This window comes from Schistocerca americana, chromosome 4 (genome assembly GCF_021461395.2).
Source record: "Schistocerca americana isolate TAMUIC-IGC-003095 chromosome 4, iqSchAmer2.1, whole genome shotgun sequence".
Classification (NCBI taxonomy): Eukaryota; Metazoa; Arthropoda; class Insecta; order Orthoptera; family Acrididae; genus Schistocerca; species Schistocerca americana.
In genome coordinates this window covers 467,507,186-467,532,275 of record NC_060122.1, presented here as the reverse complement: position 1 = coordinate 467,532,275, position 25,090 = coordinate 467,507,186, and the positions used below count along the sequence as shown (strand labels likewise).

Genomic DNA, 25,090 nt, shown 5'->3' with positions numbered 1-25,090 from the left:
GCTTATATATAAACACTGATGAGCCAAAACATTATGAGCCGGCCACTGTGACCGAGCGGTTCTAGGCGCTTCAGTCCGGAACCGCGCTGCTGCTACGGTCGCAGGCTCGAATGCTACCTCGGGCATGGATGTGAGTGTTAGGTTTAAGCAGTTCTAAGTCTAGGGGACTGATGATCTCAGATGTTAAGTCCCATAGTGCTTAGAGCCAAAACATTATGACCACCTGCTTAATAGCTTGTCTGTCCGTCTTTGGAACGAAATACATAATTGATTCTGCGTATCAGGGATCTGACAGTTTGCTCGTAGCTTTGTGGAAGTATGTGGCATTAGATGTCTACGAACATGTCATGTAATTCGCGTAAATAACGGGCACTGATTTGCGTACGCGGTGATAGCGCCCGATAGCGACCCAGATGGGTTCCATAGGATTTACATGAGTCGAATTTGGTCGCTGAGACATCAACTTGAGTTCATTTTCATTCTCTTCACACCAATGTAGCTCGGCTCTGGCTCCGAAACACTGGCAATTGTACTGCTGAAATATGACATCGTCTTCGGGGAAGACATCAAGCATGAAGGGATGCAGGCGGCTCGTAGCTGTCACAGGTCCCATTCAAACGCAGGAGAATGTCTCCATAGTGCACCCAGCAGCCTGCGTCCATGGTACGCTGCACGTTTCGAGCCGCCGTTCATCTCGATGACAGCGTTTGTGGAGACGATCACCCACTTAGTGTAGCAAAACTATGATTCACTCGAAGAGCCGGCGCGTTTTCACTGATCGACGGTCGAATCCCGATGGTCTCGTGCCCACTCAGTCGTAACTGACGATCGAACACGTAGGGGTGGGTCTTCCACGGAGCTCCATGTTCAAATGTACGATGTGCTCTGAAACACTTTTTGTTTCTCTTTCGGCGAGATGCCACAGCTCGCCAACCATCCTGCTTTGGAGAGCAGACAAGCCTATGGACCGCACGTTCTGTGAAGAGTCGTGGACGTTCAACCACTTAGCGCCTACTGGTGGTTTCACTGTCGCTCTACCTCTTTCCGTAGATGCTGACGACAGTAGCACGTAAACATTCGACCAGCTTTGCCGTTTTCGAGACACTAGTTCACAGGCTCTGCGTAACAATGGCTCTGAGCACTATGCGACTTAACTTCTGAGGTCATCTGTCGCCTAGAACTTGGAACTAATTAAACCTAACTAACCTAAGGACATCACACACATCCATGCCCGAGGCAGGATTCGAACCTGCGACCGCAGCGGTCGCTCGGTTCCAGACTGCAGCGCCTAGAACCGCACGGTCACTCCGGCCGGTTCTGCGTAACAATAATCTGACCTTTGTGAAAGTAGCTTATCTCAATGGATTTCCCCATATGTAGCCCATATCTTCGATAGTGTGAGCTCCCGTCCGTGTCTGCTCCACTTACATATAACCAGCGTGGCGGCAGGCAGTGATTGTAATGTTTTGGCTGATCAGAATATATATAAAAAAACGGTTTCGGCAATAGCTGCGATCTTCAGATGTGAAAAAACTACAAAAAGATTTTTACTGACATATAAAAAAAACAATTAGGCCCTTCGGACGTCATGAAGTCAATTAAAATATTTAAAGCAATGTAAATCATATCGCCACGTGATTAAAAAAAAGTGTGTATCATCCGGCCTCAGCTCAAACACAACAGATTACAATTTACAAATTTCCTATAACTCAGCCAAAAATACTCATAATCTAAGAGTTTTATAATCTTTCTGAACGGACAACGGGAAGCTACCACCAAAAATCCCACAGGATAATCTAGGTGTTTTGCGCAGGTCAGAATATATACAAGCGGAAAAACCTTTTCACATAAAAATGCAGGACTGAGGTTTAAAGGAAGACTTCTCCGCCGTTGAATTGAAGACTTAAATGGGAAAAGACAAGTTTTATTTGAATAAATTCTCCTGGAATTCAAAACAATCTTTGATCGTAATTTTTTTTATTTTATTTTACGATCATCAGATGCGCCTTTATTCTTAAACCTGTAAACAAAACGAAAAGGCTTGAAGCCAAGATGGGCGTCGTCAAAAATATAAAAACATTATAATACTTTGATATAGACAGTACGCTGACGGTGACCCTTCACTATGGGTCATTTGTGTTTATCAAAGTATAGTAATGTTTTTACATCTTTTGTTGATGGCCACCCTGATTACAAGTGTTCTGTGTTCTGAATACTAGTTTGGGAAAACCGACGCATCTGATGATAAGCTCACAGATTGAACTGGGTCATAAAATAAAGGGAAAAAATTGAGTTCAAGACTGTACTGCATTCCAAGATTTCTTAAAAATTAGGTCATTATATTTTTTACTATAATCATGTTCGACTTCCTCATGAATGAATTTTATTGCCGACTGAGCCGATGAACTTTTTCATCTTTGTAGGAAAATCCATTATACAGAAAGCCACAAAATGAAAAGGACATGTTACAAAGAGAAATAAATTAACTGAAAATTAAGACGCTAACCGGCAATCAAGTACAGTATGGACAAGCTTGTAAGAGAGGTTTGATGCAAAGTTCTGGGATAGATCAAGTAAAGGAATAAAGCAACTAAAGGTGAGAAGCAAGAGGTGACTTAATTTTTGCGATATAAGGTGGCAAAATACAAGCACTGTGACGGGTGCATTACTCGACGCAAATGTTGTGATTGCTTAGTTTACGATACGTTCCCGTCAGTACAGTGCTCGTGTGGCGACTGCGCTGGCGGCGTCCGCTGTGTCCGAGGGCGCGTGCTGCGCCGCGAGGAAGTGGACCGGAAGTAGACTCCTAGAGCTGCTAACATAACGGTCGCCGCACGAAACGTGGCTGTGGCCGTCCTATAGCCCAGCCATCTCTCTCTCTCTCTCTCTCTCTCTCTCTCTCTCTCTCTCTCTCACACACACACACACACACACACACACACACACACACACACACACACAGAGAGAGAGAGAGAGAGAGAGAGAGAGAGAGAGAGAGAGAGAGAACGCAGTTACATTTACTCCTGATAGCATTTGCTACAGTTCCGTGAAGCAGAAAGTCGCCAGCGCCAAATAACGAACGACAATCTAGCATTAAGACGGCTACCATCTTCAGAGTCCGCTAACTATGAAGAAATATGAAGGTCTCAGTTAAAGCCTTGTCAGAGAGAACTCTGTGTCGCATCACACGTACGTGCCGATACAATCTTTCGTATCTTGCATCCACTGCTAACAGAAAAGTCGTACTGAATTTGGCCAATAACGTATAGGTTGCCTGCAGAACAGACCAGAGCCGTGGCGCACGCCAGAGACCGAACCTCGTCGCAGCGCCCCTTGGCTGGCGGCTACCCGGCGAACAGATTCCGTATTATTTGTAACAGCACAACTGAGATCTGAAGTGGACATTAAAAACATACAAGAACATACGCAGTTTCAAGGAATATCGCGTTACGAAATTTACAGGAATCTCATTACAGATTCTTCAGCTTCTGAAGAAAACTAAAGGTGTCTGTCTGCAACGGCACATAGCTTTTTACCATCCGCAAAAGTCGGTGAGGCAATGTACCTACTACCTTACGTCACGCTATGACAAGGTACGAATGGGTTATGTTTATTTCTGTTGAAAGTTCGCTACGAAAAGATTCTCTACCAATACTATTCATCTGCTGGAACAGAACAGCGAACGGCAGGGTTTATTTCGGAGCGTATCTGTCGTATTTTACTAGTGTTGGTGTTTCTTTTCAACTAAAATAGAAACGTTAAGGAATCGAAATACAGAATTTATATTTTCCTTAGTCAACTAGTCTGAAGTGTCCAAATAAAGTGTAAAGAAGAGTTTCTCCTTTCATAATAGTTTTGGGTGGAAGATAACATGAACTGTTGAAGGCGACAAGTCATATCGCAGAATTGAGAAAGATTTTCAGCGAGATCCCCTCAGCTACATCTTTATACCTCACATGTAGTTAGCGTCTAATGACGGAAAAAGAAAGGTAAAGTACTTGGAAAGTCACAGAGGTAGACTTGCCACAATGTCATCGAAGGGCCGATTAGACATTAAGAACTGTCTTATGACTTGTTTTTCTTTTTTGGTTAAATAAAAACGGTCTGAAAATAGCTGTCGAGGTAGTTCCAGAATCTCAAAATTGTATTAATCATCCCTTTTCTGTCACTGATTTGTTTAATTTTGACAGTATAATAGTATTTGACTCTAGTGCGTTTAGTTATTTTCTAATGAAAGAAAGAAGCACATGAATTATGAAATATTCCACTGATGAACGAACAGAAAGATAAAAATCATATACAACAACTAATTCTTAGTGCACTGTATTTCACTGCCAATATGCCTACATTGTGCATTTCGACACCCACATAAATCAATGTACTTAAAAAAGATTATAAGTAATTTCAGCTACGCACTACAATCACACCTTGTTGGAGAACTGACAATATATGCACGCAATAATGAATACAATACACTATTATTTAGAATGATACTCAGGGCCAGATATGGAGAATGCGCAAGGGCTTTCCGGTGAAACTCCTGCAGCGTAGTCTAAACAAGCTTGGCAACCTGTGGGTGTACCCATCTAGTCCCGCTCTGACCCCATGCGATTTCCATATTTTTGGAGCCCTGAAGGAAGACATTCGTGGTCGTCGATTTGCTCCGACCGAAGAGGTATACGCCTAGGTGCAAAGATGGTTTCGTAGACAACAATAAACATTTTCCCGTGCAGGGAGCGACAGTCTTCTCTCACAGTAGGAAAGATGTATGAACAGTTATGGCGATTACTTCTGAAATATTTAACAGTTTACTCACTTTTTTCCCATCTGTCTCGTTTTCATTTGACAGTCCATTATATTTATGTTTTGATAGCTCTACTTCCGTCAGCGATACACCAATGGGAGCCTGGCATTATAGGGTCCCATTGGATTGCCACTTTCACTGTACACAGCTCGTGCCTGTCAGGTCTGAAAGAGTAAAATCTAGCCTATTTCAAGAAAGAAACCTAATTCGAAAAGTAATTAAAATTAAGAGCAAAATTTTCGTGGGTTTAGAGACGCTGTACATAAAGTGTGTTGGTTCAAATGGCTCTGAGCACTTTGGTACTTAAGATCTGCGGTCATCAGTCCCCTAGAACTTAGAACTACTTAAACGTAACTAACCTAAGGACATCATACACATCCAAGCCCGAGGCAGGATTCGAACCTGCGACCGTAGCAGTCGCGCGTTTCCAGACTGGAGCGACTAGAACCGCTCTGTCACAGCGGCCGGATAACATGTGTAAACTCCGGAAAAATTACGTCACTGTGGGAAAGAAAGGCCTTAATCTTCATAACTGTTAAAAATTAAACGCTGACAGATTTACAAAGAACACTGCGTTCTCCGAAGCTTATTGTCGTACATAGCAAACACAATGTGGTACGCAACATTCGAGACATCAAGTGAAGAGCAAGATATATTGATGATCAACGAAAAAAAAGTATATCAGTGAATTCAGTGACCGCTTCCATAGCCGAGTGGTCGAAGCGATAGACCTCCAGTAGGGGGACACGGATTTGGTTCCCGGTACTGCTAGCTAGGGATGTTTCCTTGGTAGAAGGACTGGACCGGGGTGTACGCAGCCTCGGGATGCCAACTGAAGAGCTACCTAATTGAGAGGTAGCGGCTCCAAGGTCGAAACGTCGACAATGGCAGGGAGTGCGGTGTGCTGACTTCGTGCACTTCCATACAGCATCCGATGATGATTGACTGAGAAGCACATGGCGATCGGTAGATTGTCGCATGGTCTCCAGGGCCTGATTGTGGCGTTTCCTTCCCTTTTTATTTCACCGAGTTCAATGGTTTCCAAGACGTCACATGATAAGTTTGACGTTCTTTCTCGGATGGGAAAATTTCACATGTTTAAAAATAATTAACACAACTGTGATCCTAATTAAAATCAAGAAGAATTTCTTTTTACATTCTTAGAGGCACTTTACAGATAAATTCTGTGTATGAATTTCAGCTCTTTCACATGATCTTTGCAGGAGATACAGTCTATGAAGCGGTCTTGACGACGTTGGACCTAAAAATCAGATGCAACCAATTTAAATCAAACTAAAGGCAGCGGTGGCATCTTAAGCATGGAATGTTGGGTCCAGACCATTGCATCAGCGTTCGTTACAGGTGTCGCACGTCACCCAGAGCCACGGCCAAAGTTCAGTGGCTTTCGTTGGCAGCCTGAACGTATTTGTCATTACATACTGCACCGAGTCCAACACCTGGAATTTTCTATGAGATCTCATACGGAAGTCTGCAGCTCATGTCACAGCCTACACTACCCGTGTCCAGTGGGGGCTCGTTCGGTTCTAGGAGACAGGTACTGCGCTCTAAATGTTGTAGGTTACCTGCTCGGATGTCGGGTCAACGACCTGCTGCTTCCTGCCACTTGATCTGAGTCACGGCGGCTGCGAGCTACTCAATGCACAAACGGTCGTAAAACGCAGATTACGCACAGTTTACTTTGGGCCGCACTGCCGGGCCGTAAAGCAGCGCCACGCATCAACGCCGACCCTGCCGTGTCCGGCGTCGGACAGCTTTCCCGACAGCGCGTGGAATTCCACTTGGCACTGCCCCCAATTGCCGGAAACGATGCATTACTCGCAACTGTAGGGTGTGTTAAACAGCGCGCATTGTGCTACACCGGGACTTCAAGAACTGCAACAAAGGTTGTGACTACGTGCTTGGCAGTAATAACTGCAACTCAAGTCGTACAGAACCCTTCAGGTGAAATGGTTCGCAAATGTCTTTCGCTTTCTTTACTTCCGAAAATAAATATTTAAGACTGTCTTTTTCAATAAGGAAACTATCTACAATTAGACACACACAAAATGTAGGGAAAGCACAAGTTACGGACGGAGTCATCCTTTTGCTGCAAGAGCTGAAGGTAAGTGATGCTCCAAAATAAAATACAAACTGATACAAGACTGCACTGCAAGTATCTAATTATTTTTTTAGAAATACCGTGCTCTAAAAGGCTGTATGATGTCTCAATTATAGATGTTTAATATCGACCTGTACAAAACGTGGTCGTCCAGGACTCAAAGTTTATTAAAATATATGCTGTATAATAAGACTCATCTCTACAACAGCTGAAAATTTCTGGAAAAGAGAACAGAAAAGCGAACGGATTAATTACAGAAACTTTTTGAATAGAAACGGGTTCATTTTAAGAAAAACGTGCAGTATTGAGTAGAAATGGCACGCGTATAGGGAAAATATATATTCCGTGATTGGGGCAGCTTTTTGTTTGTCACCGAAACTCTTTAACACAGTCACTGTCAAATGATATTTATGGGTTCTGCTTACTGGAATATGCAGAAACGGATTTACAGTTCATCGGTAAGTGCTTTTGCGCGTTGCTTGGTTGAGATGTACATAAATACTCCTTATGCCACTGCCTAGTGTATGGCCGAGGGCACTTTGTACCAGTATTTGCGATTTACTGTCCTAACCCGTTCGGTTTTGACCGAGGAAAAATGTCTGCCTATCTGCCTCTGTAAGCACTTTAATCCACTCCCTGTCAGTCTCGTTTCTCTCTCTTTTGACATAATTATCCCTACATAGGATATGCGAAGGTTGCAGATTAACAGTTGTACAATTTTCTTTGACTACCGCTTCTCTAAATTTAACTAACAGTTCTGAATTCTTCTTAAGATTCCCCATTTAACTTCTCCGAACATTCTTATCACACATTATTTTGGGCTACACTGGTTTGCAGCTCTGAATTCGTTCGGTGTCTGCTTGTCATGCCTACTGGAAGAAGACTCCAAACGCTAGTACAGTTCTCTTGAACTGGTCGCACGAGCGACTTCACCGGTCGGAGCGGCCGAGCGGTTCTAGGCGCTCCAGTCCGGAAACGCGCGACTTCTACGGTCGCAGGTTCGAATCCTGCCTCGGGCATGGATGTGTATGATGTCCTTAGGTTAGTTAGGTTTAAGTAGTTCTAAGTTCTAGGGGTCTGATGACCTCTGATGTTAAGTTCCATAGTGCTCAGAGCCATTTGAACCAACAAGCGACTTCTACTCGTATTGCCTTAACAGATTCACTGCACTTTCCTAGAAATCCTGCAACGCGTCGTAAGTCTTCCATTCGCGTTCCCACTTCTTAATGCTACTTCAAAATATTTAAAAGATGTCACGTTTTCCCGATGTCTGCATTTCCTTACGATCGTATAATTACAAGCATGGTACTTCCCCGTAGACAGTGGCATGGTAGGCGAACGATCTGATGATGCTGCCGACACTGGTTGATGAATCGTTTATGTACAGCGAGACTATAAGAGATCCTATTATACTTTTTTGGTCGGCACACGATGTTACTTCCATTCCTGTTGTGCATTCGCCGTCCAGTTTAAGGTGCTGGTTGAAGAGCGTAGCCGGACCCAAGGATCCTACCTGTACGCTACACACCAATCCCAATTTCGCGTTGGATAGCGAAATAGTTTTGGGATTACACGACAAATGCTTCAAAGTACACTTGCTACTAGTCAGTATTTCTTCAAACTGATACTGTATCGATTCATACAATTGTAGGTGTTCAGCCGTAACCAAACTTTGCTTGCTGCTAACATTTCGGCTGCAGACCAATAGTCATTTTCGCAGCGAGTCGGTTCAGACCGACGGTAAAGCGCTGCCGTTCACCTGATACAACAGTACAGCGAGCCAACTGCATTTGTGGACAGGGCAACTCACAGTGGGAAAAATAAAACAGAGACGGCAGAGATATATGCTACCGTGATCCCTCTGTGACAGCTCTTTTTTCACATATTCTGGCAGACAGGAGGATCAGGTCCGTAGTCTATGAGAATTTACTACTGCCGATGTCAGATTCCAAATTCTGTCGAGCTCAAAACCATGATCAAGATTAATAAAATCATTCGCCAAACTTATTTCAATACCTGCCCTGAAAACGCTATCCCAGTAGGATGGAACAGATGTTAAAATCTGGACGTTCGCGTTGTCCATATTTCGCAACCTGCCTGTATACAGTATACAGCGCTCAGACACGGCAGAGTTATCAGGCTGTAACAGGCGGATGTAACGTCTATGTTACGTGCGATCTTCAGCTGTATGTGAAGTACCGACAGGGACTCTTATACACTCCTGACTTCACAGAACTAACGAGCAGAAAAATGACCTTAACTTTATACTTATTATGAGAAGCATAAATAAATTACAATAAATAAATTACAATACACAAAACATTACATAACAAGAATGACTAGCACCAAGCAGGTGCACGTAAAGAACATAGACGTTACATGAAACATATGACAATTAAAATGAACAGACTCTGTTAAGACAATTAAAATGTAAACATTTGGAAATTAAATATACCTAGTCTGAACAAGTGCAGTAAAAGAACAAAGATAAAAGTATGTTGCGGATTGGCAAGACAGCCAACCCACTATGAGAGGAAGCCGAAAGGCACGCGTTTTAGCTCACGCAGGCTGGCGTGAGGTCTGGAACAGGACAAGGAAATTAGAATTTAGAAAAAAGGTCGTAGCTGGTGGAATACTGAACTTTAATCCATTAATGTTGAACGAAGCTCTTGTCTGTACATTATTTACAATATCAATAGCAACTGATAATGGCGCCTTGCTAGGTCGTAGCAAATGACGTAGCTGAAGGCTATGCTAACTATCGTCTCGGCAAGTGAGAACGTATTTTGTCAGTGAACCATCGCTAGCAAAGTCGGTTGTACAACTGGGGCGAGTGCTAGGAAGTCTCTCTAGACCTGCCGTGTGGCGGCGCTCGGTCTGCAATCACTGATAGTGGCGACACGCGGGTCCGACGTATACTAATGGACCGCGGCCGATTTAAAGGCTACCAAATAGCAAGTGTGGTGTCTGGCGGTGACACCACAAAGCACATCTCCTGGTTGGTTACATTTAATGACTCCTTTTGAGCCGTGGCCGTTCTGCGAGTTGAGGTGATGCGATACGGACTGGGGTCGGAAGCCACGCAACGGGAATGGATTTCAATGTGCCTGTTACTATCCACATTGTTTCGTTTAGCCGGACGTCGACTTTGTTGGCATGACGGCTCCTATACCACACCGGAGCGCAGTGTTCTTCGGCATAGTAGGTTAAAGGCCAACGCAGCGCTTTGTTCCCCATGAGGTTCCATTTAGTTTCCTGAGAATTTTATTCCTAGTCTTTATATTCTGGGCACTTTTTGTCACCGGCCTTGTGGCCGAGCGGTTCTAGGCGCTTCAGTCCGGAACTGCGCGACTGCTACGGTCGCAGGTTCGAATCCTGCCTCGGGCATGGATGTTCAAAAATGTTCAAATGTGTGTGAAATCTTATGGGACTTAACTGCTAAGGTCATCAGTCCCTAAGCTTACACACTACCTAACCTAATTTTTCCTAAGGACAAACACACACACCCATGCCCGAGGGAGGACTCGAACCTCCGCCGGGACCAGCCGCACAGTCTACGACTGCAGCGCCTTAGACCGCTCGGCTAATCCCGCGCGGCGGCATGGATGTGTGTGTTGTCCTTAGGTTAGTGAGGTTTAAATAGTTCTAAGTTCTAGGGGACTGATGACCTCAGAGCCATAGTGCTCAGAGCCATTTCAACCACTTGAAGAGTACTTTTTGTCAGATGTTGCTTATACTGCAATGATCTGTCCAGAGTGAGGCAGGTGTTGCGCCGTACTCTTTCTCCGCCAAAGTAAAGTCTTTTGTGAGCCAACTAAGATGGAAAGCACTTACTTCTGATTTTTGGGGATTAGGTTCGAGTCAGCATTTCATGTACTGTTTGTGCATTATTTCTAGGTCTTCCGATAGCTCGTCACTTCCTTCCTCCAATTTTGATATTGGGTTGTCAGTGTCATATCATCAGCATAGGTAAATTTCATTGATGTTCTAGGTGATGCTTCATGCTTATATATTGAAAAGAACTGGTGCCAGGACTGACCCCTGGGGTAGGCTTAATTAATTAATTAATTAATTAATTAATTAATGAGAGAACGCGTAGAACTGGATCTGTCATTAAAATGCACTGTAATTATTCTTTCACGAAGCATATTATGGGTTAATCTGGTCATCTTTTTACATGCAATTGCTTGTTGTAGTTTGCATATCATCCACTTTTTCGAGACGTGTCGTATGACGAAGAGAAATCTGTAAAAGCTCATGCGGTTTTAGGAATGGTACGAATGCCATAGACTTTAATCTTTCCCCTTCAGCTTCTTGAGGTATAATACTAATCTTTGGTATGAACTACAAAGCCTTCCGGGTTTTTCAATGTAGATAACGATTATTATCAAAAACTTTCTTGAGATGTTAGAGTACTTCCTGTAGACGGTTCTTGTCAGCAATCATACGTGCTCTGTGTACAAGTGTACTGAGGACACCAATGGATTGTGCTGGATGATAACAGCTGTCCGCTCACTGATAGAGATCCGTATCTACTGGCTTGCGGAAGACCCTATGTCTCAAGGTGCCGTTTTTCTTATAAGGAACCAGTACATCCAAGAACGGAAGGCATCCGTGCTTTTCTACATCGAGGGTAAATTGTATGGAATGATACTGAAATGAGACTTTTGCCTGTGCGGTGTAGCAGAACATGAGCTCGGTTTGTGAAGACTACTTTTCTTTCTGTTAGAAGCAGAGGGTTAGAAAAAAGGGGAGGGGGAAACAGCTGCCCGCCATGCCCTAGCCTTGTACACCCTAGTTTCCAGCTCGATCAGCGAATACCGCAAGCTCTACCCGAAAGCGCCAGGGCTGGTCCAGTGTGGACCCACCGAACACCCACACGTCTGGCCCGGCAGAGAGCGTGTCGCGCCTCTGGCGGAGCGGATCCGCCGCTCGGAGCTGCAAAGTGTGGCGCCAGCGAGATGTGTTTCTGGTCTAGTGGGATCAGCTTTGACTCGCGGCACTTCCTGTAATTGTGTTCGCCGGAGGCCGGGGAGCCGCGTATTGTCCTGTCAACAATGACTGAGCGACGGGCCCGGCGCACGGCGCCTGCCGCACGCGAGCTCTGGCCGCAAGGAGGGCACGTTCGCCTGCCGCCACTTTATGCACCTGTTTCCCTAAAACACTGCCGTGCTGCGGGAGGTCATCACTGGGCGGAATCTACATCGGAGCGTAAACAAAGTAGGCTTCTTGTAGGATCACAATTCTTGTCAAGGACAGTTTACCGACGAATAACTAAACTAGTGTACAGCTTAAATTATAGTCAATGTATGAAGGGAAGTAGCACAGAGAGAGCTACACGTAACGGCGCAGAGTTCGAAACTATTGACGTGCGTTTATGAGTTGGGCGCAAGTGTGACAACAGAATTTCTCCTCAGTTATCAAGGTAATGTGGATTCCAATTAAGTCTTCGCACTTTCTTCGACAAAGAGTGTGATATAACATGAATATCGCACATTTGTTATCAGATTTTCGAAAATACATAACGAAAGTTTAAAAAAATAAATAAATTCTGTGTTAGCAACTACTTTGCAATTGGCTGACGGGGTGAAGTAAGACAGATACAGTATCTCATCAAAAGTATCAAGACATCCCTACGTAATGAGAAACTGACAACCAGATGTCACGAGAAGCGGACCAGTCAGTATAAAAGGAGGGGAGGGGGGGGGGGATATCGTCTTGTCAATAGAGAAGAAGCAACAGCAGAATCGATAAGTCAGGAGCGCTCATTGACTTTGAACGTGGACTAGCCGTTGAATATCCCCTGAGTAACAATCCATATCGGACATTTCAAACCACCTAAAGCTGCCCAGGTATACTGACGGACAGGGCGCGTCGAAAGTTGCGGAGGGTGATTGTAAAATATCGCATGAAACTAGCGGAAGGATCCCTGGTGAGATGCGAACTACTACGAGCAGTCTAGCTAGAACAATGACTGCGCGTAGGGGCGCAATGGTCGAGCAGCTCCTCAAACGCGACACTGAAGCTAAACGACGCTTTAAGCGGTGGAAAGAATGACGCCACTGGGCAGTGAGCTACCATTCCTCCACAGGATTCCAGACACCTCACCCAAAGTTTCCTCTGCAGAGTTGAGCCCATCCTAAAAGCGAAGGGTGGACGCACCCCATATTGATGTCAACTAATGACCGCATACTTCTGATCAGACAGTGTATTGCTTTCCTCTGGCCTTTGAACTAACTGGCTCGGCCAGTTATAGGAGGAGCTATATTTTAAAATGGCTCTGAGCAATATGGGACCTAACATCTGAGGGCATCAGTCCCCTAAAACTTAGAACTACTTAAACCTAACTAACCTAAGGACATCACACACATCCATGACCGATGCAGGATTCGAACTTGCGACCGTAGCGGTCGTGCCCTTCCAGACTGAAGCGCCTAGAAGCGCCCGACCACAGCGGCTGGCAGCTATATTTTAACATGGACCCGGAATCACGGTCCAACTTTGTATTTTATTCAATAACAAATCACTGTCAGAAGTGGAAGACACTGTACACGATAGATCAGATTCTCGTCCAGACTAGGGCTCGAACCTTCTGACAGTTTCATTTGAAGGAAAGAAGGAAGGAATATTAGGATTTAACGTCGCGTCATTAAAGAGGTCATTAGGATCGGATCAAAAACTCTGATGTAAAGGATGGGAAAGGAATTCTGTTATGTCCTTTTGTCTTACGAAATTAAGGAAGAACATGGAAAACCTTAACCTGGTTGACAAGTGGACAATTTGAACCGCTGTCCTCCCAGACGTGACATCTCCTTCGGTCTTTGAATTGTTAGTCTGGCACTTAACTGCTGAGTCACCGAGATACATAGTTCTCTTGAATTCAACAGAAAAGTTGTTTGATATCGACGAACCATGTCTCTTTCTAGTTAAAACATAGAAAAAATGAAATGGTCTTATAACGTTATTGCCCGGGCGTCCCTGCCTGGGTTGTTCGGCTACCTGGTGCAAATATTTCTATTTGATCCAACATCGGAAGTTTGCATGTCGATGATGATGATTAGGACAACACAAACATCTGGTCCCCGAGCGAAAAAAATCTGCGAGCCGACTGGGAATCGGCCCAGGAGCACTAAAAACCGACGATAAGTCACTCAAATCCATGCACTGCACCTTCCTGTTCCAGCCATCGGCAGATTATCAGATTGAAAAAGATATGTATTTTTCTGCTGAAGTCTCTGTGATGCGAATAGCTGAGAATATTAGCGTAACATCATAAACAGCGCCCACGGGTTTAACGTTTTAAGCTGAACAACAGAACAAGCTATAACAATTTTCAGCATTAATGACTACCTGAAATTCACTTTTCCACAATAAGCCACTGTCACCTTCTAGACATATGATCAGTATTCTACCTTTTCTAGCACAAGCTAAGTGACTGTGACATGTCTTTCCAAAATTAGGTGCACAGTAATTCGCAATTCCTGAGGTAATTATTGAAGTATTAATCGTGTAAGAGCTTCAAAACTATACAGCAACTCACCAGTGTATAATTGATATGAACTGCTGGCAATGTGACAAAATTTTGTCCAGACAAGGAGGATTGGAAATGCTCGTTTTGAACAGCTATGCAATTCATTGTCTCTCTTTGTTTACTCGCTTATATAAGAGACTGTCAAGCTGGTTTGTGTGAGTACGTGGCTGTAAGTGGAACAGCACTTCATATATAACTGGCGAACACTGTGGTTAATTCCACCTAATTAAAAGGCAAAGTAGTTCATTACAACGGGGACCACAAAAAGGCTGTAGGGAGGCAACCAAATTGTTATACACTCCTGGAAATTGAAATAAGAACACCGTGAATTCATTGTCCCAGGAAGGGGAAACTTTATTGACACATTCCTGGGGTCAGATACATCACATGATCGCACTGACAGAACCACAGGCACATAGACACAGGCAACAGAGCATGCACAATGTCGGCACTAGTACAGTGTATATCCACCTTTCGCAGCAATGCAGGCTGCTATTCTCCCATGGAGACGATCGTAGAGATGCTGGATGTAGTCCTGTGGAACGGCTTGCCATGCCATTTCCACCTGGCGCCTCAGTTGGACCAGCGTTCGTGCTGGACGTGCAGACCGCGTGAGACGACGCTTCATCCAGTCCCAAACATGCTCAATGGGGGACAGATCCGGAGATCTTGCTGGCCAGGGTAGTTGACTTACACCTTCTAGAGCACGTTGGGTGGCACGGGATACATGCGGACGTGCATTGTCCTGTTGAAACAGCAAGTTCCCTTGCCGGTCTAGGAATGGTAGAACGATTGGTTCGATGACGGTTTGGATGTACCTTGCACTATTCAGTGTCCCCTCGACGATCACCAGTGGTGTACGGCCAGTGTAGGAGATCGCTCCCCACACCATGATGCCGGGTGTTGGCCCTGTGTGCCTCGGTCGTATGCAGTCCTGATTGTTGCGCTCACCTGCACGGCGCCAAACACGCATACGACCATCATTGGCACCAAGGCAGAAGCGACTCTCATCGCTGAAGATGACACGTCTCCATTCGTCCCTCCATTCACGCCTGTCGCGACACCACTGGAGGCGGGCTGCACGATGTTGGGGCGTGAGCGGAAGACGGCCTAACGGTGTGCGGGACCGTAGCCCAGCTTCATGGAGACGGTTGCGAATGGTCCTCGCCGATACCCCAGGAGCAACAGTGTCCCTAATTTGCTGGGAAGTGGCGGTGCGGTCCCCTACGGCACTGCGTAGGATCCTACGGTCTTGGCGTGCATCCGTGCGTCGCTGCGGTCCGGTCCCTGGTCGACGGGCACGTGCACCTTCCGCCGACCACTGGCGACAACATCGATGTACTGTGGAGACCTCACGCCCCACGTGTTGAGCAATTCGGCGGTACGTCCACCCGGCCTCCCGCATGCCCACTATACGCCCTCGCTCAAAGTCCGTCAACTGTACATACGGTTCACGTCCACGCTGTCGCGGCATGCTACCAGTGTTAAAGACTGCGATGGAGCTCCGTATGCCACGGCAAACTGGCTGACACTGTCGGCGGCGGTGCACAAATGCTGCGCAGCTAGCGCCATTTGACGGCCAACACCGCGGTTCCTGGTGTGTCCGCTGTGCCGTGCGTGTGATCATTGCTTGTACAGCCCTCTCGCAGTGTCCGGAGCAAGTATGGTGGGTCTGACACACCGGTGTCAATGTGTTCTTTTTTCCATTTCCAGGAGTGTAGCTGCTCCAGTCTCGTACTGCTTCCACCGCTGGCTCAGGCGCTAGCACATGCGCTGTGCGGGCAGCCTACCTTTGACGATACTGAGGCGCAGTTGCTCCTTCTCCCAGGACGCGAAGGACGCCTTGAGCGCCTCCGTCATCTTCTTGTTCGTGCCCGGCGTCAAGGGGGGCACTTGAGTCGGCATGTCTGCAAAAACCAAACAAAACAACTGGTCAGTAACACGGCGAGCTGCTGCGTTGGGAATATCCCAATTGTGCGTACAAAACTGAGAATTCACTTCACCAGAGAAACGGAGACGAGTCTGACAGGCACTCTTATACTGTAACAATTCCCTAACTTACCAGATATGGCTGAAAGGAAACTCCAGACTCAATTATTTGTTATAGTCAATATCAGTTTGCCTTAGTCATTTATATTTTCCATTCGGAATGTATGTCATTTACATTAATCAGTACATGTTTTGGTCCTTCCAGTGTGGACTTTATGTCTAAAACTAATGAGATAACTTTCAATAATGACAGATTGCGGTAGGTCTCAAAGACGCCTCTACAACGCAGGCATAATAAATATTATTAACAAAGATCTCATATGAAGTACTTCCTTCAAAACTATACAAAGGCATTTACAGTACACACAAACGTGAAATACGGAAATATACGTCTGTCTGAAGAGTCTAATACTAACAACTGCCAAGAGCATTTTTAAGTCGAAGGCTAGTTAACGAAGAAGTCTCGTCCATAAGTTCAGCAAGCAACACCAAACGTACTAGTGGAAGTCCACGTATAAGAATTGCCCAGATGTTGTGAGCCTACACTCATTTCCCGCAGAGTTGTCTAATATTTATACAAATATGGATCATTATATTGTGTTTACCCGGAAATTATGACACACTCAATATCTGAAAGAGAATGTTTACCAAGTACTGCACGCTCAATATAAGGCCATGTAATATTTTCATCGTGGAAGGAAGCAGCTGAATAATGCAAACGCTTGCAGTGTCATCCTAAGGTAATACTTTATGCAGCAAATGAGCCCGCACGGGTGTACACATTACTCATCGCGAGCTACGCTTTGTCACAGTTTACGCCTCACATACCGATGAGGATGTCGTTTAGAATACTACTGCCATCGCTTCCAGCAAAAACGACCACATAACAAAACTCTTCGAAGGTCCATAGAACTAGAATGATAGAATTACACACAAGGCAGCGCAAATTACGAAAGGTAAGAAGTCGAAATTCCCAGACTGAAAAGAACGACGTGAAGTAACAATCTTAGAAAGTTTTTAGAAGGAAAATAGTCGCTAGATAAACATATTCAGTGTTGCGTTTGGAACACACCTAGAATATTGGAAAAACGTATTTCTCAACTCAAAAACAGCGAAACAGATAAACAACCGAACCAAGTTGATATGAAGCAAACTAGTGAAGTGTTACAACAGTTGAAAAGTTGGCTGAAATTGACAATGCTTGATTCCCATCAGATTGTAAACGAATGATCGAAATATGAATGTCTTAAAATAATAAACAGCGGTTCCACTATAGAATTCAGCACAAGATATAGACAGTTCTTACTGGGTTTCCTCGCAAATCAACTCCATGGCCATAACAGGGCATAGTAGGTTACTCTCAGAGAATGGAGGACATCCGTCGCAATCTCAGCATCAAGCAGCACTGAAATTGATGAAAACTTACACGCAGCTACGAAAGCCACATAAAACAGCGAATATTAGAATAAATGGAGTAGTTGAACTGCAACCTTGAGAAACAAATCGTCTTGGTATCATAGGGGAAATAATTTAGATTTAAAATCTCTTGGCTACATGCAGTTCGTAGCTTTGTAAACAGCAATTAAGAGCGGGATTTATATATTAATACCACGGATTAAGGAGACGGTACTTTTAGCAAACATTAAAGGCAACCAAAGCAAAACTTGGAAAGAGAATTGAGGGACAAGAAGTAGCATGTTTCAGGTTTCCCGTTGACATTATTATTTTGTCAGAGACTGCAAAAGAACAGATTGGATAATGTTTTGAAAACAGCTTATAAGAAGAAAACCGAAAGAAGCAAATCAAGGGCAATGGAGTGTAGTCTAATTACAGCAGGTGACTTAGAGAGGAATTCGATTAGGAAATGGAATCTAAAAAGCAGTAGATAAGTTTTACTATTTGCATAGCAAGATACGGACGGTGGGCGAAGTAAAGAGGATATTCTACATGTAATGTTCTGTAATAGCCCACTGAAGCGACACGAAATGTCGTTCTATTGGCTTATACAATTGAAACCAGAAATACTTTGAACTTTGGGAGTAGGATAACTATTTTTTCGTCTTTCTTCGGCTACTGCACGTCATATGCTCTGCATATTTAGAAAGATACTACACAAAAAATTTCTCGAGAAAAATATTTCTCCACCCAAATGCAGAAGAAAATGTTGGTGATCTATCAGTGACGTCTACTGCCTTCAGATGAAACTACCAACATAAGCGATGTACAGGGATGTAAATTTGGGGTTGTCTCCGTATATTTCACCCTATGTAAGTGCGTAATGGGACAAACCGAGCTATATGTTGTCCCTTAGCGTAAGACATTTTGTCTCAGCACAGTTTTGAGATGGAGTGCGTAAGGAGGATTGTCTGGCTAAGTCGCAGGATGATACGTGCCCGCCGTTGTTTCTAGCATTCGTGGGCGGCCGACTGCCGGTTGCGCTCCGCTGCGCAGCCAAATTGCTTTCGACCAAGGACGCAACATGGCGGCGGCAGCGGCGACTGGCTGGACGAGCCAGCGCTGCCAACCGCCGGCGTCTGCCCAAACTTCCCACGCGGACGGGGCATTTTGGGCGGGGAGGGCGGGCGCCTGCCAACCAGTGGCCCTGCCCGCTCCCTTCCCACGGCTGACGGGGGGCGCGCCCCTGGCACCCGCCTAGTAAAGACGCATTTTTATGGCCGCGGCGCCGGATAATCCTGGCAGCGACAGCGGGTAATTGCCGGTGACACAGGAGGCGCCCGCGCTACATTTCGGCAGCAAACAAATTCCCCTTGCCTGCTTGCTCGCTCTCCTGGCCACCTGTGGCTCGCCCTCTGCCGCACGCTATACGTGAGTGCTGGTTATTGTGGGCAACCTCGACGGCAATTAAGTGTCACGCGAGGATAAGTGAATCCTGCAGCGACCAGCGTGGTGTTCGCGTGCTGCTCACTCATTAGTAGAATGACAAGATACGATGAAGATACATCTCTGTGGCCCAGTAGCCTAACAACAGTGAAGTCCTTTAGATACAAGAATCCATTGCTGGTAACTATGAAAACAGACTATAAAGTGAACAGGACCAAAATTAAGACTACGGTAATTGAATGGAGTTGAATCAAATCTCAGGTGATGCTGAGGAAATTGGATTCGATGAGACACAAAGTAATACACCAGTTTTGCTATTCGGGTAGCAAAAAAGGCGAAGGAGATAGGGTATAAAATGGAGACTGACAATAATACGAAAAAGGGAAATATTTTTTATCTAATATCAAGCTAAGTATTCAGATGTCTTTTCTGAAGCACACTATTTGTCTGGACTATATAAAATGGTTCAAATGGCTCTGAGCACTATGGGACTTAACATCTGAGGTCATCAGCCCCCTAGAACTTAGAAATACTTAAACCTAAGTAACCTAAGGACATCACAAACATCCATCCGAGGCAGGATTTGAACCTGCGACCGTAGCGGTCGCGCGGTTCCAGACTGTAGCGCCTAGAACCGTTCGGCCACACCGGCCGGCAGGAATATAGAACTGTACGGAAGTTAAACATGGACGATAAGCAGTTAAGGCAAGAAGAAAATAGAAACTTTTGAAGTGTGACGCTACAGATGAAGGCTGAAGACTAGACGGGTACATCGAATAACGAATGAGAAGGAACCGAATCGAATTTGGAAAGAAAAGCTTGCGGCACAACTGAGTAAAACAAGGGATCGGTTGATAGGACACATCCTGGACTATCTACGAATCGTTAGTTTGGTAACGGAGGGAAGTGTGGCGTTAAAAACCGCATATGGGAGTCCAATGCTCGATATCGGTAAGCAGGTTCAATGGATGTAGGCTGCAGTTGTTTTGCGGATGTGAAGAAGCTTGCAGAGGAAGCCACTAGGACAACAAAACAACAGCAGCAAGTAACACAATGCAATGTAAACAACTACTACAATCACTTGTATCACTGTTCAATTCTCTAACACAAAGATTGAGAGAATGAATCTCTTCACGAAATTAATTTTAGCTCCGTCCCTCTGCTTAATTTGCCTGTCACTAATAAGACACCAAAGCAATGTAACCTAAACGTCAATAAGGCGTCCAGTAGACAATTACGTCCCTTAAAATACGATAAAGTACTGGGACTTCGAGCCGCATTTAAACTCAACATGTGCGTATATTTATTTAGTTTTAGAAGTTTACAGCTGATGGTGCTTCTCCCTTCCCAACTTCATAGTTTCTCGTCTTCCAATGCCCTCTTGGAGACTGCTTGTGTGCGTAGCTTCCTTGACATCTGTCAACCATCTTCTAGCCGGCAGACATCGTTTCCTTTTTCCCCCTTGGGTCAATCACCGTGCCTTCTTGGGCCAGCTTTATCGTCCCTTCGTTCTAAACGTTAGTACTATAGCGCCTAACGAATCTTTTGAGTGAACAGGCAAGGAGCTTTCTGTTTCAAGGTCAGTCATAGACAAGTTTCATATTAAAATAAGTTGTCACATCAAATATGTCCGCTGTTATCTGTAGAACCTTCATACAAGGAAATTTTTTTTGTATGATGCACCTCAGCTTACTATTTCTGTAACTGAACTAACGTCGTATGCAACAAAGATTAGCAGCTGGTCTCAAAGAATTCACAACAATCATAAAAACACAGCTTGGATCTTATATTTACCATCAGTAATGTTGGAAATCAAACCCTGTGCCAATCATTAACATTACGGAAAACGTGAACTGCCAACACATACTACAACACGAATGACGTTTAAAAATTTAAGAAAACACGTAGGACTTTTTTATTCACTGCATTTTGAAACTGACTGACCACCTTAGTAAACACTGTTACATTTCCATCATCGCTGTGAGTTACATTGAAGGTCAATTACTTGGCTCGTGAGACAGGAATCAGGGATCGGCTGCTTGGGAAGCATGTTCCAGCGCTATCTGATACTTTCCTATGTTAACTTTTCATTACAATGTCATGAGATAGTTACTATGAAGAGATTCTAGTCACACATTAATCACTCACCTACCACAACTGCACAATTTGTTTGTGTATGTTAATAGTTTGGGTACTGGGAACATACGATACTGCACTTTGTGTTGACTTGTATTGTCGTTGCTGTATTGTTAAGGACGTTTAACGGTTATATACGGCTCAGGTCAGTCTAGAAAAGTTCGATTCGTAAACAATCGATTGTGACTGAAGACTGCTACAAGAAGATATTCCCACAGAGGGCAGCGCTGAAAATGTAGCTCCTTATCTGCGATTCTGCATAATTTCCAACAGCTGATTCCGGTTCCCCATCGCTCCACACGTACATAAATACTGCGAAATTGATGTGATAAATATCCACGGCAAATAAGTGTTTCGACACTGGAGCACACTTAGCTGTACTGCCTATACAGCAAACGTATTCAATATTCGCTTTTCCCTTCAGTTCATACATCATCCATTAATCATAGTCAACTCAGCTGAGCAGAGGAATATAAAGTGGATAATTCATTACGTTATCAGGAATGGGGTATCTGCTTTCTCTTCCTAAAGTTAAGCAACAGTCAAACCTATTTCTCCAACAATATAAATGCTGATCTGACGGACAAATACGCGCATTCGCGTACGTGGTGTCTCCTCTTGCTATCAGAGTCTGAAACCAGATATTTCTGATACTGATATGGAATAACAGCTCTTGTGTTTTCAGTCACAAAATAAATCATACGAAGCTTAAAGCACAAATTTAAAGAACTTTATAATAGTTCCCTTCAGTGAATTCCTAGTCCCGCAAAATTATTCACAGCATTAGAAACTGTACGCAAGCTAGAATAGTGTTGTTGCAAAAACCAGAAACACCACAATCAATAAAGAAAATTCGGAACATTGACATGAAACGTCAAATTACTAACATTTAATTATCTGTTTAGAAAAACACGTGCGAAGCAGGAATCCGCATGGTACATAAAGGCACATGTAACCGATAACTTGGGAAAGGGATGCCTCCGTGCATTTGACACACCTCGTGGATAATACGAAGAATATTCAGGTACATACGGTAATCATTACGTCTCCTCAGCCGTTCCATTTTACTTGACCCTGTGGTTAAATGTACTGCAAGAAACAAAGTTTATTCCAGACTGTCAAAAGTACGCCAATTTCGTGTAGCTGGGAGCGCCAATACTGTGGACAAGTCGCCGCCCCCCAGCCTCCTAGACGTGCGCCGTCTAGCACACGATGGGGACTCCCTAGCGCAACTCTCCTCTCCTCCAACATGGCGGCGGCGCAACGCGCTAGGTATAAATAACCGGCGCGGTGACGTCACGGCCAAGCTAATCGACAGTTTAAAATCACATCAGGCGCTTTCCACCAGCTTCGTATTCATGATAAATGCCGCATTTGAGGGTGGCGGATTAACAGTAGGGATTCCGAAACAGCTGGCGAATCCGCGTAGGGTGAGAAGAGTCTCAGGAGAGCTGATGGCATCGTTAAAAGAATAAAACATTTCTCAGGGAGCAGTCACAGCATCACGGTTGTTTGAGCAGAAACATCTTCGTGAAGCATGAACCGAGTGAAAAATGTTGCATAATTTAGTCTTTCGTACTGCTGTGTACCTTTTTTAATTTGATTCATCAAAGACCTTCACCTCAAGAATAAAAATTAGGTTTTTGAAGACTACTGAAAGGTATCGATAAGTTTTTATCGATGTCTTATCTGGAGACATCCTTTGAGAGATTATACGAGAGCGTCATATGAAAATCTTAAAAGTGCAATAAAATTCCTAAAACATTATACTACCATTTTGACAGTTGGCAGGAGTTGTGAAAAATGACCAACAGTTGACAGCCCGTGTCACAGCAAAGACGGCCGCCCCACTGTCGACCTGCATCGCACTGGAGCAGCGGCCTGTAATCAGTGGGATACACAATACAGTGTGTATTGTCATGGCGATACAATCCTCATCTCCTAACTGTTCCTCTAGCGTTTGCAGTTCATAATGTTGTAAAATATGTTTATATCTTTACCATTTTGCGCTTTCTTTAGAGCAATAAGGGGACCACGCCCTACACACAAAAAACACCCACATACCGTAAAACCACCTCATCCAGTCTTCAGTGTTGGCACTATACGTGATGGCAGCTAATGTTCTCCAACCAAACCCCTCCATCAGATTGACACACCATATAGGGTGATTCGTCACTTCACATCACTAATTTCGAGCCCTCCATTGTCCAGTTGCTTCGTTCAGTAGACCACCTCAAGTGTCGCTTAGCACTGACTACAGAAATATGAGGAGCTGCTCGATCATTGTACTCCACTCTCTGTAACACCCTATGCACCATCATTGTGCTAGCTGGACTGCTGGCAGCACTTGGGAGCTCACGGGAGATTCCTTCTGCTGCACCCTCCGGAATGCTCAACGGTCCCTGTACGTCATTACACGAGGTTTATCTGTCCTTTCTTTAACTGTGGTTGTTCTTTCGCTTTTTCCACTTTACAATCATACCATCAACGATGGACTTGGACAGCTTTAGAAGGGGTGACATGTCCTTGATGGATTTTTTAATCAGTGACATCCAATGAATAGTCCACGTTCGAAGCCACTGAGTCTTCCTGGCAGATTAATTCTTCTGCTGCTGCTGCTTCTCTGATGACAATACCTTACACTCCGCCTCGTTTTATAGTGCCGGTTTCGTCTCTCGTGATGATGATGATTGGTTTGTGGGGCACTCAACTGCGCGGGTATCAGCGCCCGTACAAATTCCCAACCTTTGCTCAATCCAAACTCGCCACTTTCATGAATGATGAGGACAACACAAACATCCAGTCATCTCGGTGAAAATCCCTGACCCTGCCGGGAATCGAACGCGGGACCCCGTGCTAGGGAAGAGAGAACGCGACCACGAGACCACGAGCTGCGGACGTTCGTCTCTCGTGACAACTAGTGGTCAATTCCGAGTTACATAGCGGTGTCCGGATGCCTTTAATCTGACACTGTTTTGCTGATGCTCGGTGAATACCGGTGAGCCGTGCGTGGCTCATGTTCGTGCCATCTATTATGTATTATCTTGTTTTTACCGTACGGTCGCTACGTCATTTTAAATTTCAATTACTGGTGTCACAGAATTACTGTCTTGCCTGCCCGTGAGTGGCAGCAGCAGCAGCGCGTATCGATATTTTCCCTGCCGTATTATCTTTGCTGGACGGTTATTACTTCCCGGTTGTGTTGTGAAGAGAGATCGCACCTGGAGTGGTTGGAGTTGGAACGCAGCAGAAGTGCAGTCGAGACGTAGCAGCACTCGGGGACGGAGCGCTAGTGAGGCGCGGACAGCAAGTACTCGCCGACCGCTCGCGACACAGGATGAACTGTCCGATGAACGGAGATGGCAGCGGGTTCAGTGGGTCGCCTCTTTGGGCGACGTGTGTTTGGTCTTTTGACCGTTTCTGGGCCGCGTTACTGGATCATCTTACTGGACGTGGCTGGGTTCCTTCTTGTGCGGAGATGTCGTGGCCAATTGGCAAGAGTTACCTCTGCATGATTTGGTCCGAGCCAGTGTGCCCAGATCGCCGTGTCTCCCAGTTCCCGGCGGACAACGGACGCTCATGGTTTGAGTGCCAACGACCTTGGTTGGTTGTTGGTCGGTCATCTGGTCAGATGACGTGTGTTTCGTCACAGACCTTCCTGTGTGTGTGT

The 25,090-nt window shown here is 44.9% G+C and overlaps 1 protein-coding gene across 3 annotated transcripts in view; it reads right to left on the bottom strand.

The window, feature by feature from the left end:
* The window catches only part of LOC124613864 (ETS-like protein pointed), an 816,307-nt gene that overhangs the window by 144,882 nt on the left and 646,335 nt on the right, over positions 1-25,090 (bottom strand). For all 3 annotated transcript variants that reach the window (XM_047142590.1, XM_047142591.1, XM_047142592.1), the window contains one exon: positions 16,245-16,361. In XM_047142590.1, coding sequence (XP_046998546.1) covers positions 16,245-16,361 — 117 coding nt within the window. The remainder of the gene's footprint in view (positions 1-16,244; positions 16,362-25,090) is intronic.